This window comes from Pomacea canaliculata, linkage group LG2 (assembly GCF_003073045.1).
Source record: "Pomacea canaliculata isolate SZHN2017 linkage group LG2, ASM307304v1, whole genome shotgun sequence".
Taxonomy (NCBI): domain Eukaryota; kingdom Metazoa; phylum Mollusca; class Gastropoda; order Architaenioglossa; family Ampullariidae; genus Pomacea; species Pomacea canaliculata.
The window spans coordinates 12,451,493-12,465,769 of NC_037591.1; the positions used below are offsets into that span (position 1 = coordinate 12,451,493).

General features: G+C 40.6%; 1 protein-coding gene across 7 annotated transcripts in view; it reads left to right on the top strand.

Moving 5' to 3' along the window:
• LOC112557056 overlaps positions 1-14,277 on the top strand; it is a 90,928-nt gene that overhangs the window by 64,849 nt on the left and 11,802 nt on the right. For all 7 annotated transcript variants that reach the window (XM_025226660.1, XM_025226658.1, XM_025226661.1 and 4 more), the window contains 22 exons: positions 2,145-2,275; positions 2,521-2,541; positions 2,906-3,027; positions 3,224-3,347; positions 3,552-3,706; positions 5,020-5,236; positions 5,730-5,980; positions 6,788-7,049; positions 7,283-7,522; positions 7,652-7,783; positions 7,986-8,183; positions 8,471-8,716; positions 9,177-9,384; positions 9,866-10,035; positions 10,202-10,364; positions 10,623-10,867; positions 11,172-11,696; positions 12,261-12,389; positions 12,536-12,661; positions 12,979-13,107; positions 13,333-13,455; positions 13,901-14,164. In XM_025226660.1, coding sequence (XP_025082445.1) covers positions 2,145-2,275; positions 2,521-2,541; positions 2,906-3,027; positions 3,224-3,347; positions 3,552-3,706; positions 5,020-5,236; positions 5,730-5,980; positions 6,788-7,049; positions 7,283-7,522; positions 7,652-7,783; positions 7,986-8,183; positions 8,471-8,716; positions 9,177-9,384; positions 9,866-10,035; positions 10,202-10,364; positions 10,623-10,867; positions 11,172-11,696; positions 12,261-12,389; positions 12,536-12,661; positions 12,979-13,107; positions 13,333-13,455; positions 13,901-14,164 — 4,181 coding nt within the window. The remainder of the gene's footprint in view (positions 1-2,144; positions 2,276-2,520; positions 2,542-2,905; positions 3,028-3,223; positions 3,348-3,551; positions 3,707-5,019; positions 5,237-5,729; positions 5,981-6,787; positions 7,050-7,282; positions 7,523-7,651; positions 7,784-7,985; positions 8,184-8,470; positions 8,717-9,176; positions 9,385-9,865; positions 10,036-10,201; positions 10,365-10,622; positions 10,868-11,171; positions 11,697-12,260; positions 12,390-12,535; positions 12,662-12,978; positions 13,108-13,332; positions 13,456-13,900; positions 14,165-14,277) is intronic.

A 14,277-nucleotide genomic window follows, 5' to 3' on the forward strand; every position in this document is an offset into this window, starting at 1 on the left:
ACTGCAACTTTCCTGTTTATTCGATCAGGTTTTCCATCCCACACAAAGTTAAAACATTGCTTTTGGAGTTCTTGTATATCTTGGATAGGGGGATTAGGCAGCAGTATCCATAAATAAATTAATTTTGATAGTATTAATGATTTTAGCACAGCCACTCTTCCCATTGGTGTAATAACTCGTTTAAGCCAAGATTTCATTAAATTCCTCGTTTCAACATATTTTTCCTTAAAGTTTAGAGTGTAACATGTTTCTAACTTAGTGCTTAGCCATATCCCTAATATTTTAAATTCTGATGGGTTCCATTGAAACTTCAGGTGTGGGGAATATTTTATGGGTGAATTTTTTCTATTTCCTAACCAGATAGCTTCTGTTTTTCCGAAATTTATCTGCAGTCCTGACATTCTAGTGAATTTATTTAATGTAACCAAAGCGTTATTAAAAGATAATTCGTCGCCTTCCATAAAGATTTGTGTGTCATCAGCAAACTGTAATATTTTGTGTTCTTTTTCATTTATTCTAATACCCCTTATGCTAGCATTTTTCCTTATCATTACTGCTAGGACTTCAGCACAAAGTATGAATAGGTACGGTGATATTGGATCCCCTTGCCTACATCCACGTTTTATTTCGAACCAATCTGATAGTCTTCCATTAACCATAACCGCTGACTTAATGTTTTGGTAGAATGTTTTTATCCAGTTACAGATATCAGTCCCAAATCCAAGTGTCCTTAATACTTTGTGCATAAAGGACCAGTCTATGGTATTGAACGCTTTCTCATAATCCAAACTAAGCAATAAGCCCGGTAGATTTTTGTGGTCGAGGTATACTATCAGGTCATATATAAATCTAATATTGTCCCCAATGTATCTATTTGCCATAAATCCTGTTTGGTCATCTGCGACCAGTAATGGAAGTACTTTTTTAATACGTGTAGCTATACACTTTGAACCTATTTTATAGACTACATTTAAGAGGGATATCGGCCTCCAGTTTTTAATAAATTCTCTAGACTTATCACCCTTAGGTATACAAGTAATGAGTCCTTCCTTCTGAGGATTTGAAAGTTCCCCATCTCTGAAAGCCTCGTTGAGTGATCTTACGATAAATGACCCTAATTTCTTCCAGAAAAACTTAAAAAATTCTGCTGTAAACCCATCGGTTCCTGGACTTTTCCCATTTTTCATACTCTTAAGGACATTTCCTGCTTCTTCTATGGTGATTTCTCCTTCCAGAGCTTCTGCCACCATGACGGGCAATTTAGGGATACCATTAATTAGCTCATCTAATTCACACTGTTCTACTTCTCCCTTTTGATATAGCCTTTCAAAAAATAATTTAGTTTCAGTCCTTATTTCCTCTGCATCTGTAATACAACTTCCATCATCTTTAATGAGTTTCATAATTCTTTTATTGACATAGTTTCTTTTCTCTAGGCTACAAAAGTATTTACTAATTTTTTCTCCTTCTGCCAACCATTTTGCCTTTGCCCGTATTATGATCCCTTCCATTTTCTTTTCTCTAAGGGATCTTAATTCCATTTCTTTTTCCTCCAACATTTTCAAAATTGAGTTATTTTTATTTTGTTCATTTTCTAGCACTTTAATTTCCTTTTCTAAATTTCTTTCTAACTCAGATGCTTTTTTTTTTCATTGTTGAGTAGGCTATACTCTTTCCTCTAATTTCCATAAGTAGTACATCGAGAAACAATTTATCTGATATTGTTAATTATAGGTCTTGGTCTGTAACTTTAGATAAGCTGTCTCTATTATAAGGGAGTGCAGCATATTGTTCTACAACTCTGTCAATGGTCTCATGTACTTCCTTTACATATTGAGTTTCCTTTAAGAGAGTACCCTTTTTTTTTTTTTCTTTGGTGTTTTTTTTTTTTTTTTTGTTTGTTTGTTTTTTGTTTTTTTTTGTTTTTTTTTTTGTTTGTTTTTGTTTTTTGTTTTACAACATTTATAGGTCAATTTTGCCTGTGAATTTCTGATACAAAGCAACTTTTGTGTAATGTTTTGTGTTTCATATTATATTATAAGATACATTATTGGTGGAGAAAATAAAAACTTGAGGAAAAAAAAAAAAGAAGAAAAAAAAATTTACTATTTACTAAGCTGATGTGATGTGATTGACTACTTCAGGTTTTGCGGCTCAACAATTCCATCAGCCATCACAACAGAAACCAATGTGATGACAGTTGTCTTTCACACAGACTGGAGCGTGATATATCAGGGATTTTCTGCTTACTACAAAATCTACAACATGAACTCAGGTTGTTATAGAAATTGTAGTCATTTTGACAGTTTGTTACAAAATAAAGTTCAAACCAATATCATCTGTTGTGCAAAAGATCATGACATACTAGTTTTCTGTGATTTTTAGTCGGTAAAAATAAAACGGAAACAAAAAATTTGAAATGTTGCATCTATTGACAGAATATCCATAGTGTAAGTTGGAAATGTTTACACGAGATTTGACGGAAAATAAGTAATAAGATCTAAACGCATTTTGTTACAGACGAGCAAAAAAGACAATATGGTAAGTATGTACTTGATTTTGAATGAGCATGTGTGTACCTACAAGATTCACGCGCGAGTATTCTTTGTTTATTTGTGTGTGTGTGGGGGGGGGGGGTAGCGATTGTGGATATGTGCATTGTATATATCTGTGCGTTAGCATGTGTATGCACGTGTGAGTGTGTCGTTCTCCACTATTTTGCTTCTCTCTTCCCATTTCTATCTCTCACTCCCACCCTCTCTGCAATATCCAGTTGTAACAAAAGCATTCGTTCAGCAAGTTCTATTTATTAAATTCTTACTTCCAGACCTTCACTCTGTCACTTCCTTGCTTTCTAACACTCACTCAGCCTGTCATCACGATATGTAAATGTTGTGGAACACAGATCTGTATCCATATGGGGAGGCCAATGGTGACAGACAGCTATTGAAAGAAAAGGACAGTGTTGCACCAGTCTACATAAAAACAGGATTTCCTTTCAAAGAAACACTTCAGTATAAAGCCTTTGTGAGTAGATTTCATTTGCTTTTTATTTATTTATTCCATCGCCATAGGCTTTTAAGGGGTATTACAGATAAAAAAAAATATTGTTTTTGAAAATTGTATCCCTTAAACAGATTGCGACCTTTAGCGGTCACAAATGATTATCATTTAGCAAAACTGACTTTTATGAGTTATTGTGTTTTCTATTACGCGACGAAAGGTGTCTCAAAATGGACTGATTAGTTTCGAGAAACAAGACAAGGGCAAGAAACAGATGCTCAAGAAAGACAGAATACAGATCCTGCCGTTTCACACGGACATCAGCCTCAGCAATAAGGACAGTGGTAAGGGCATCTCTAATGAAAGACTATTATTCACATTTATAAAAGACAATCTACCCCCTCCATTAATTCTATGTTCTCTTCTTCTTTCTGCAGCCTTTATATAATAACTTTTAACTATAATAATCAAATACTTTCATTTCTCATTTCGTCTTTTGTACCAACGCATTACCACCTATGACCACTGTACGTAAACCTTCGTTCTAGCCGTGTTTTACCGTCTGACCACAAACAACAACACAATCCTGAATAAGGCCAGCGCTGAGGTCAGAGAGTTCACGCAATACAAGGACTACACAGCCAGCCTCGTTCTCGTCGCCACGTGGCACAGAGTTTCCCACGAACAAAGCAGAAACCCAAATGTAAGAAACTCTGATGCTATGCTCATTTTGTTTGACTACTTTTATAGCTTAGAGATCAATGATGATCAAAACTTTAGCAAATACAGTTTAAGGCCATTAAGCCGCGGTGATTGGGGTCCAAACTGCCCGTGGCTTAAATATATTTTTTTTACTTTGTAGTATTGTAAGGTATGTATCGAGTACAATGATGGACCCCATAAAGATGACACTCATCGTGGATTTCATTGCAAGTTATTTTTACTGTTTATTTATCAATAAAAGATCAATCTTCTGTAAATACCTCTTTGAAGTTATAAGCAAGCATTTAAATGTTTAATCCGCTATAGTGTATAGAATGTCAAGTACGCACTCTTGTAATGACAACATGACAGTGTCTCGAGTGTTTGAGGTGCCATGTCCAGGTCCCTATGATCCATATTGTCAAACAGTTGGAATCCAAGCATTTTGCGCGGCTCAAGCGAATTCGCGGATTACTGGACCGCGGCTTATAATATTGGCCCTCCGCTGTAGACAGTACACACATAAAATAAGAATAAGAAATTTTGCTAAATGGCGTGATGAAAAATATTTCAAAACTGAAAAAGACTAAATGTTAAAGATGTTAAAGACCAAAGCCTTACTATGCGTTATGTTTAGGAGCCATTGTAACGATTGTAGAGTCTTCTTCCATTATTTGTGTATGAGTGATGTCATGCATTGTACGTCTTCTACTGTTTGCGTCATTCGGACGACGTCATTTTCAAGAAAAATTGACGTCATTGAGAAGCAGTTGAACATGTGCAGAACGGCTAAAAGGCAGGACTGGACAGGATGCCATCTTGAACTAGCGAAGGAATAACGTTCTGGTTCTAACATCCGATGGAAAGGCTGTGTTGTCTTTGTGTAGCTTTTTAAACAAAGTACTTTCTCCTGACTTTCACCTTTCTGACCGCTGTCAAACATCAGCCACCTTCACTGTCCATCTTCGTGACGACAGCTCAAGCTCAAGTCTTCCGTTATCTATCTTGACTACAAATGAAGATCAAGTGTCTCCACTTTCTTGCTCCTTCGTCTGTGGGGACTCGTCAAAGTGTTGTTTGTATATACATTGTAGTCGTCTTACGCATGCGGGATCAAGTCTTACTGCTATATGTTATAATATATATAAAATCAAATCTTCAGTAAGCATTATATATGAATTAGCCGGCAACCACAGCCTTTACGTTCTATTTTACAGAATCATGTGACTTTATTTAGCGGCAAGGTGAAAATCCAATGCCTCATCCAATGTATTGTTTACTGTTCTTTTATCTTGTTTATTTGCTTTTCTTCAGGCAGAGCAAGCAACCTTTCAAGTCGCATTAGTATCCAATGGAAGACAGACGTTTGGAATAATTTTCTATAAGAATGGAGCAATGAAGTGGAAAAAAAGAAGTAATGAAAAGTTAATCATTGGGGTGACCAATGGAAACGAAGATGAAGCCATTTTGTCGGAATATTCCAATACAAAGATCGGCTTCCAGGACCTTGACAAAACCATCGGAAACACAGGTTCTTAGATAGCTCTCTCACTTCTTAAATTTCGCTGTTGAACCATTTAAATGGTTGTAAAATGATTCTCTTTTAGAGAACGAATAAAATAAGATGTCAGTAGATTTGACTTTATTGTTCACAACCCTACACAAAGACGTGAAAATGTATATTCTTTTTGGATATATCGTCAAGTGATAAGCAAAAGGATGCCATTTATAGCTAATACTTTAGTCTATAAAACCGTGCAGGGTATCAGCGAATATACTATCGACACGATCGATGCTGATGTAGAACTATTTTACACTAAAGTACCCTCCGAGTGTGTTTTAAATGTAGCTCGTTCTGTGCTTTCTTAAATTAAGATTAGTGAGATTTAAGAAAACTTGTCTACATGTGCATTTTTCTTGGTCAATCCCACTACCACCCTCGTCTATCTGCAAGTGTGTGTGTAAGTGTGTCCCATATAGATATGGGTGTGGTTAATATGATGTTACCCATGGGGTGGCTGCAGGTCGTTACGGCATGCAGATCTACGAGCTGGGTGACAGGTACAGCGCTGACCAGGTCTGTCAGGATTGGTACGACCGCAACCTGCCCCTGGACGTCGAGCGCCAAAAGAACTTTCAGCGTCTTCCTCAGTGTCCCTGCCATTGGAACTTCCTGTGGGGCAACTGGATCTGGTCTCACTATATCCACGACTACACAGTAATATGCTACAGGATGATTCTAGGCAGGTCTCGATCCGTGTCTCCACATGGTCAGGTATATTCTAATGATTCCTTGTGTGCTTTCTACAGTTCGGTAAACACAGTTTTTTTATTATCAAAAGGCCGTTTTCATGTCCCTTTTGCTATTCCGTTAAATGTCTTATTCCTCTTTCCATTTAATTGAATGAAGCCTTACCTAGTAAGGTAACTTGCGTTTGATATGCAGCTCCTGTGTTTTAGATGTGTAGTATCTGTTTTATTGCGAAAAGATATACTGCATATTTAAAACATATTACGATAAGATTATTTATATATGAATAGGCATGCGTTGTGTTGATCGATAGGGTGTTAGAGATGTGTATATATAGGGCAATACATAGTTTCTTGGTAAAAGGCAAAAGTATAAATAACAGAATGACTCATGCATTCACAAAACATATTTAAGTATTTAACTATTAGTTCATCAAATATAAAAAGAGACGCGAATTTTTTCTCTGCTGTATTTTTATACATTATTTGATATGATAAACAACTATTTTGATAACTAAACGTGTACACACATGGACAACATTTTTATTTACAAATAAATAAAGACAATGGGAAAAAAAAGCAAAATTATTTCTTTTAAAGTGAACATACAAATATGAATCTGAACACACGAGTGTAATCGTACAAGCACGAGAAAACTAATCAACACAAACATGCTTAATTAAGAAGCACATAGGCATGCATAAACAGTTTAAGATCGTGCACAGTCACACATTTTCAGCTTCATCGTCATTAGTATCATGGCGCTAATCATAGCGATCGTTGCGTTGTTGTTAATTTCCACTAAACGCAAGTCTCATCACACCTCGGACAGGAGTGCTGCTACAGGTGGAGATGGAACTGGTGGAACTGGTGGGACTGGTCCTCCAACGGTCAGTTCATCGCCGACGCTCCTGATGCTGGTTCGGCCACGGCCTTCAACCCTGTCTTCTGGTCACTACGCGCTGACTACCAGCGAGAAGACAGGGAGGCCCATGACATTTGCTGCTACAACACTACGTCACCAGAGTACTGTCAGATGTACTACGAGCTCAGACCTGTACGAACATGCACCACGAGGATGCCGTTCAGCTTCTGTAAGAAATTTACTCCTGCCATATCGTTGCTTATAAAATCTGTTTTCTTGCGTTGTCTTTTACTGGATTTACAAAAAAGTCAATCTTAGAGCTAACATTTGGAGGATTGTATGTCAACTGGCCAGAACGATTTATATATACATATAAACTCAACAAAGTTACAGACTATGGACAAAGTAGAAACTATCCAATGTCTAAAGTAAGGGAAGTAATCATTTCACTCTGTTCGTCAGCTTTCACCTGGGGTGACCCTCACATAAAAACGTTGGATGGAGGCGAGTACACCTTCAATGGTTGGGGTGAGTACATCATGTTCTCAGTGATGACTACGGGAACCAATTGTACCCTGCAAGGTCGCACGGGACTGGCGGAGACGGAGAACGGCACGCTGACCAACGCCACGGTCTTCACGGCCTTTGGCGCCGAGGAGAACGGCGTGCGAGTGTTTGTCGAGCTCCAGAACGGCACGGACGGTGAGTAGAGTTTACTTGCCACATTGCTTTTTGTTCTGTTGTCCACCTGCTTGATTCCAACTATCACGCTTGCTATCTGCCAGCTTATAAAAGCTACGACCATTAAGATGTGCTTGTGGTCTTCGGCAGGTATGATCATCTTCGGCGATAACACCGAGTACACAATCGAGTTCCTGCAACAGGAAAATAATTTTCTTGTTGAGGCAGAGGCATTCACGCTCAAGAACGACAACAACAGTCTGACCGTTACGTTTTCATCCGGTAGGTTATCTGACCTTAGTCTCTTAAAGCACCATCTATTCAGTGTTTAACGTAGTTTTATAACTGTCCACAATTCTTTTAGCTTTTATGTTCTTGTCTCTGGATCTGTCTATATCAGTTTTTGGTACTTCGTTTATGCAAAGAAATCCTATTGTTTAGTTCCTCTTTGTACAGTTTAACATGCGGCTATGTCTTCTACCAGGTATCGGCCTGACCATTTCTGTCGGCTTCAAGTCCCTAGACATTGCAGTCACTATGCCCGAAGAATTTCGCGGGCTAATCAAAGGGTTGCTGGGTAACTTCAATGGTAACCCTAGCGACGACTTTTTGCTACCAAATGGAAGGACCCTGAGTTCCAATCTCACAGACCGCCAGATCTACGAAACCTTCGGCCCCTTTTGTAAGTTTTCGGTTAGCAAGGCATGTGACATTATTGAGACCTAGCTTGTTTGTCAGGTTGAGATATTTCTTTATTACTGAACAAAGAAGAATAAATGAGGAAGGGAGGACATAACATCCACTCTGTTGATTTGCTACTTTAAATACTTTTAAGTAAACACAACTTTCTTCAAATAGCATTTTTACTACAGTGGGAGGGGGAGCGTTGTCTACTACGCCGATCCAGCAACTAAGGCTATATCATGGTAAGGCAGGGCAGCCCTGTAAACAGATCTATTTTTACTACAGGGGCTGTGACCGAGGAGAACACTGTGATGAGATATCCGCCCAGAAGAGGACCTGCCAACTACAGCCACCCGGATTTCGTGCCCATCTTTCTGGACGAGCAGCCACAAGATGTCCTGCAGGCTGCCAGAGCCAAATGCGGCGATTCTGTTGCTTGTATCTATGACTACGTCGCAACTGGCAGTGCCGCCATGGCTGACGCCAGTAAGGACACCGCCGGCAAGGCTGACGACAGAGAGAAGCTCAGTAGTGAGTGGCATTCAAGCTCTTGTGTTGATGTATTAATAAAAGATCACATAAAAACTTTCAAATAAATTGGAACAGAACCATTAAGTGCTCTAAAATATTAAAAGCAAACAAAGGAGCATTTATGTGAAAACCTTGCATTCTTCTGTTGAAATTTTAAGATTTTTTTTATGTTTAGATGCAAATTAAAAGCGGACAAAGGAGTATCTATATGAAAACCCTTCATTCTTCTGTCGAAATTTTAAGATTTTTTTTATGTTTAGATGCTCTTAACAAAGAACTGTGGTTGGAGCGTCCAGTATTTTTCATTACTCCTTTTTTCCAACAGTATTTTACTGTAATGAATGTCAAAGAGATAAACCTTGTGCCCATGAATATTTTTAATAGCCTGTGTCAGTCAAAATATGAATAATACAAACAAAAACAAGTTAGGTACTTAAAGCTAACTTTGTATTTTGTACAGAAAATACTGCACCAATCTTAACTTTCAACGCAACCTTGACTGTGGTAATCGGTCAGCCAGTGAACTTTAACCTGGGAGGTTACGACCCTGACAAGGGAGATGTCCTGACATACCATGCTGTGAATAAGAGCGATTTGGTTGTCCAGGTTGATCCTAGAACTGGTGACGTCACATTGAACGTCACCTCAGCAAAGACAGTGACCGTTAGGTACTGATGCCATTGAGTCTCATTAATTTCCTAAACAACCGTTACACAGCTTTTCCACTGACATTTAAATGTCAACAGACGTATTTTCACTAAACACCCAGCAGTCAATACTCGTCAAGTACTATGAGCTACCAGGAACAGTCTACCTAAGCTGCTAACGTCTTCGAACTGCACTCCGTTCATGTACATGTCTGCATTGCCGCCTTCAGTGACCGTGGCTTTACATTTTTCGGTTCTAGTCTCTATTTTATATGCCTTCAAACTGTTGTCAGTCTGTTGGAAAGGTCTTGTAGATTGCTGTAGGTTTCTGAAATCTGTATAAGAGACAAAGAGAAATAGAAACAGAACGACGGAGAAGAAAACAAAATAAAAGGTAGAGAAGGAAATAGTAATAACGACGGCGAAACATTGCATTACATACACATTGCATTACACAATGCAGGGATTAACTTATTGCCAAAAACAAAACTTCTGTTATCAGCTTTTATGCCGAAGACTCGTTGAAAGTGCAGTCCCCCGTCCGTGACGTGTCCATCATCGCCTGCAACAGCACCTGCAGAACACACGGCACGTGCGACTTTTTGACCCCAATCCCCACAGATGTCGCCACCTTCTTTTGGGCTTCGTGTACGTGCGCGCCTGGGTGGACAGGTAAACTTTGTTAACCTGTGATTTTGACAGAAAACATGCTCATGCATTTTTTTCTCCAGATTTTCGTCCATTTCCTCATGGCGTGTATTTAAAGCTCTCCTTATAATATTCTCAGCATTTTTCTCCACCTTTCGACGACAAAAAGTATCCTTTGCAAATGTTACAGGTAAGGACTGTGACGAAGACTTGGATGCCTGTCAGAAGAGTCCGTGTGGAGCCGAGCAGGAGTGTGTGGACCTGACCCCGGCGCAGCAAGGAAGCAGTGAGATAGGATTCCGGTGTGGAGCCTGTCCAGTCGGCTTTATGACCGATCCCCTGGACGCGACAAGGTACAGCAACACTTGTGATCAACCTTCGCAAACTGTTAAACCTTGCCAGCTGTTGTAATCATTGTATTTACTGTACTTACAACGTTTACTGGTTAAACGTAGTCAAGTTGTCAAGTTGCGGTAATTAATTTTACATCAACTCGCGATATAAGTTAAAGTTTCTACTTCCAATGATAATATCAGCATGTAGATGTTGAAGCTGTCTTTGGGTGCCACGTGACCACTTTTAACGTGACTGTACCGTTGGTCGTCATGCAGGTGCATTGATGTCAATGAGTGCGTTAACTCGACCCTCACCACGTGCGGTAGGAACGCCACATGCGAGAACACGCCTGGCTCCTACATCTGTGTCTGCGCCAGCGGCTTTCGACTTCAAACGAACTTCAACTGCGAAGACATCAACGAATGTGCTGAACACACCGACAATTGCCAGCAAGTTTGTGTCAACTCCGAAGGAAACTTCGACTGTCAGTGCTACCCAGGGTACACGCTCTCAGACAAAGGTGTGCAATTGCTGTATTATACTGCATTACTGTTGGTTTATTGTTTTTGATATTACAGCTCCGTGTGTCAAAAATCAATTTAGAGACCGGAAGGAAAGAAACATATTACGAAGGACCAAATTTTTAAAGGGAAATTTAGTTCTCCTGTAAGTCTGGGGTCATAAATTCACTGATGCAACCTTAAATTAACATGCTTACTTTTCTTATCACAAAACTAAAAGATTTCGCAAAATTCCCTCGTCATGTTCCTCGCCTGCACTTCTAATGAAACCTGCATTTAGTCTCTAACAACTTGTGCTCCTAGGTACATGTGAACCTGACAGTCAAACGAGTGGCACGTGTGCTGTACTGGGTTGTGATCATGGCTGCATTGTAACCCCTGACCTCAATGGCACCCTAGTGCCCTCCTGCTTCTGCAACTCAGGCTTTAGGTTGTCTGGAAACAGGACCTGCGTGGACAGGGACGAGTGTAGCGAGGGTGTGTGCAGCCAGGCTTGCGTCAACACCGTGGGCAGCTTCTTCTGCAAGTGTTACACCGGTTACCTTCTTGGCAGTGACGAGCGAACGTGCTCACCCTGTCCCAGCATGCAGTACGGCACCGACTGCAGCCTGACCTGTCAGTGCAGTGGCAGGGCGCTGACCTGTGACCCGGTCACCGGATGCGTGTGCCGGGAAGGCTGGCGGGGCATCAGATGTGACGAGGACATAGACGAGTGCACAGAGAATCCTGACAGGTGTGGTGCAGGGTACGTCTGCTCCAACACAAACGGTTCCTTCATCTGTGATTGCCCTTCTGGATATTCAAAAAATGCGGCTGGTAAATGCGAAGGTAAGGTTTATATCTGAAATCTTGAAGGCACGTAAAGAGATTTATCTCTTGAGTGCACGACCATGCATATTTAGCAGTCCGATTAATTGTAAAAATATCTTAATGACAACTGTCAGCGTTTATATTATGCAGGTAGTCCTCGGGTTACGACGGTCTCGACTTACGTCCTTTCGTGGTTACGAAGCTTTATAAGACGCTCATTCCGACTTACGAGGTTTAGCGTCGTAAGTCGAACTGTACGTGCGCCCCATTCCATGTGCTGCGGAAATCATAGAGTTCAGTACAATACTGCACAATATTTTATTGTACTTATGTTTATTGATAATTATGTAGGGTACTGTGTTAGGATAGGTGTTTGGATAGTGTTTGCAGTACTGTACTGTTATTATGGTACAGTACTGTATGAACGTAGGATCCGACTTACGTCGAAATTCGGTATACGACGCCGCGTAAGAACGGATCAACGTCGTAAGTCGAGGGCTACCTGTAAATAAATGAGGATGTCAGTGGGTTTAAACTTTAAAGCGTTGGTCACATACTGTCATGTCATGTCATGTCGTGTAGACGTGGATGAGTGCGCGCCACGCTCAGTGCTGAATACCTGCGGGGAGCTTGAGGACTGCATCAATGTGCCAGGTACCTTCTACTGCAGGTGTCGCACCGGCTACAGACGTCAGAACGACCACTGTACAGGTAAAGTGCATTTCCTTAGGTTTAATCAGTTTCTAGGGAAATTTATTTTAAGTGCGAGTTAAACTGCGAAATCAGATGTCGTGATGTCATGTGCTCTCCTTTCCTCCATCATTAAAAAAAGGATGTTTTTCTTTGAATTTGTCCAGATGTCAACGAATGCGCTAACGGTGCCTCCGATTGCGAACAGTTATGTGTAAACGTGGAGGGCTCGTACAATTGTGAATGTCGCTATGGTTACACAGCAAATCCTGACAGAACCACGTGCTACATGTGTAAGTCTCTGACGTCATCTCCCCCATTATCTCTTTGTTACTCGTAGCAAAGTAATGGGATATATTGTGTCTGTTAGTTGTGTTTGATATCAGGGCTGGAGGACGAAGCTACAACCAAGTTTCTGCATGGAAAACACGTTAAGACAGCTCTGGATTGAAATGAGTGCAGTCGACAGGCTGTGCCAGACCTTCCCTTTTTTATTTTGTGAAGTTTCCTGTTTGTTCTCTCGTTGATTCCCTTTCCGTTTTATTTTACTTATGTGTTTTCATTTGTCTCGCTAGCTAGTTTGATAGTCTAAATGTTTTCGTACTTTCAGCTGAGAACGTGTGTAGAGATTTTGAGCTGCTGGACTGCCAACAGGGATGCTCGCTTGATGACAGTGACAGAGGAGTGTGTTTCTGTCTGGTCGGTTATCAGCTGAACCACGACAACATCACGTGCAGCGGTCAGTGTAGCGTGACTGGAACCTTAGCAACGCAAACAAACGACCATAGCAGCGAGACAGATGAGAGAAGCTGACGACATCATTAACAATAGCTGTAGCTTTGATGTTGCAGATTATGTCGATAAATACAATGGAAGACGATAGAAGAAGAAGCGATGATGATGATGATGATGATGATGATGATGATGATTTTTTCATCTATGTTATAATTTAAACTTATTCCAGAGATCAATCCTTGCCTAAACGGGAGGTCAGGATGCTCTCACGGCTGTGAAAATACAGGAGTGCATTACACGTGTTCTTGTCCTCCTGGCATGATGCTGGACAACGACCTGAGGACCTGTATAGGTGAGCTGGCATGTCATACATCATTACACATCATTACATTACAAGGGAGATAACTAGTAACATAGTCTCCTTACAGACTGTGTTTCTTCCCTTACATTGTGGTGTATTGTCCCTGAATTCGTGAATTCTTATAACAGAGCGCATGCTTAAGAATAAAATGTTGCTTTCTTATAGCGTGTAAATTGTGTAGGTCTCGCAAAATAAAAAAATTCAAAAAACAGCTGAGGAGGTAGTATATTTAACTGACACGCGTAAATGTTATGAGAAGTCAGTTACGAGATACACAAAAGAAAATATCAAAATACAAAACAGAAATCATGAGGTGACAGTACTGTGAGAATGTACGCTTATGATGCGCGTGCATGATTGTTTGTGTGTACTCGGGCACGAGTGAAGAAGTGAGCTGTCGTTGCACGTGCGCTAACACCTTTGCATCGTCTGGCAGCATGCCCGCCTGGGACATACGGCGACAACTGTGCGCGCGACTGCACGTGCGGGACTGGCTCCAGCGGCTGTAACGCCACCACAGGGTGCGTGTGTAAACCCGGGTGGACGGGTACCAACTGTGACCAGGACGTCAACGAGTGCGACACGGTGTCCGCGCAGGAGGAATGCCGTCAGCGCCAAGCGAATTGCCTCAACCTACAGGGAGGCTACCGCTGTCAGTGCCCCCCAGGCTACACCACAGACCAGAGCAACATCTGTCGTGGTAAGATTTAATTCACACACTCTCTTATTTTTACCTTACTGTCATTTAAGCACAGAAAGTCAAGGTAAATGTATCACGTGTACCTACTCTCGTCGCCACAACAGAGAGTTATC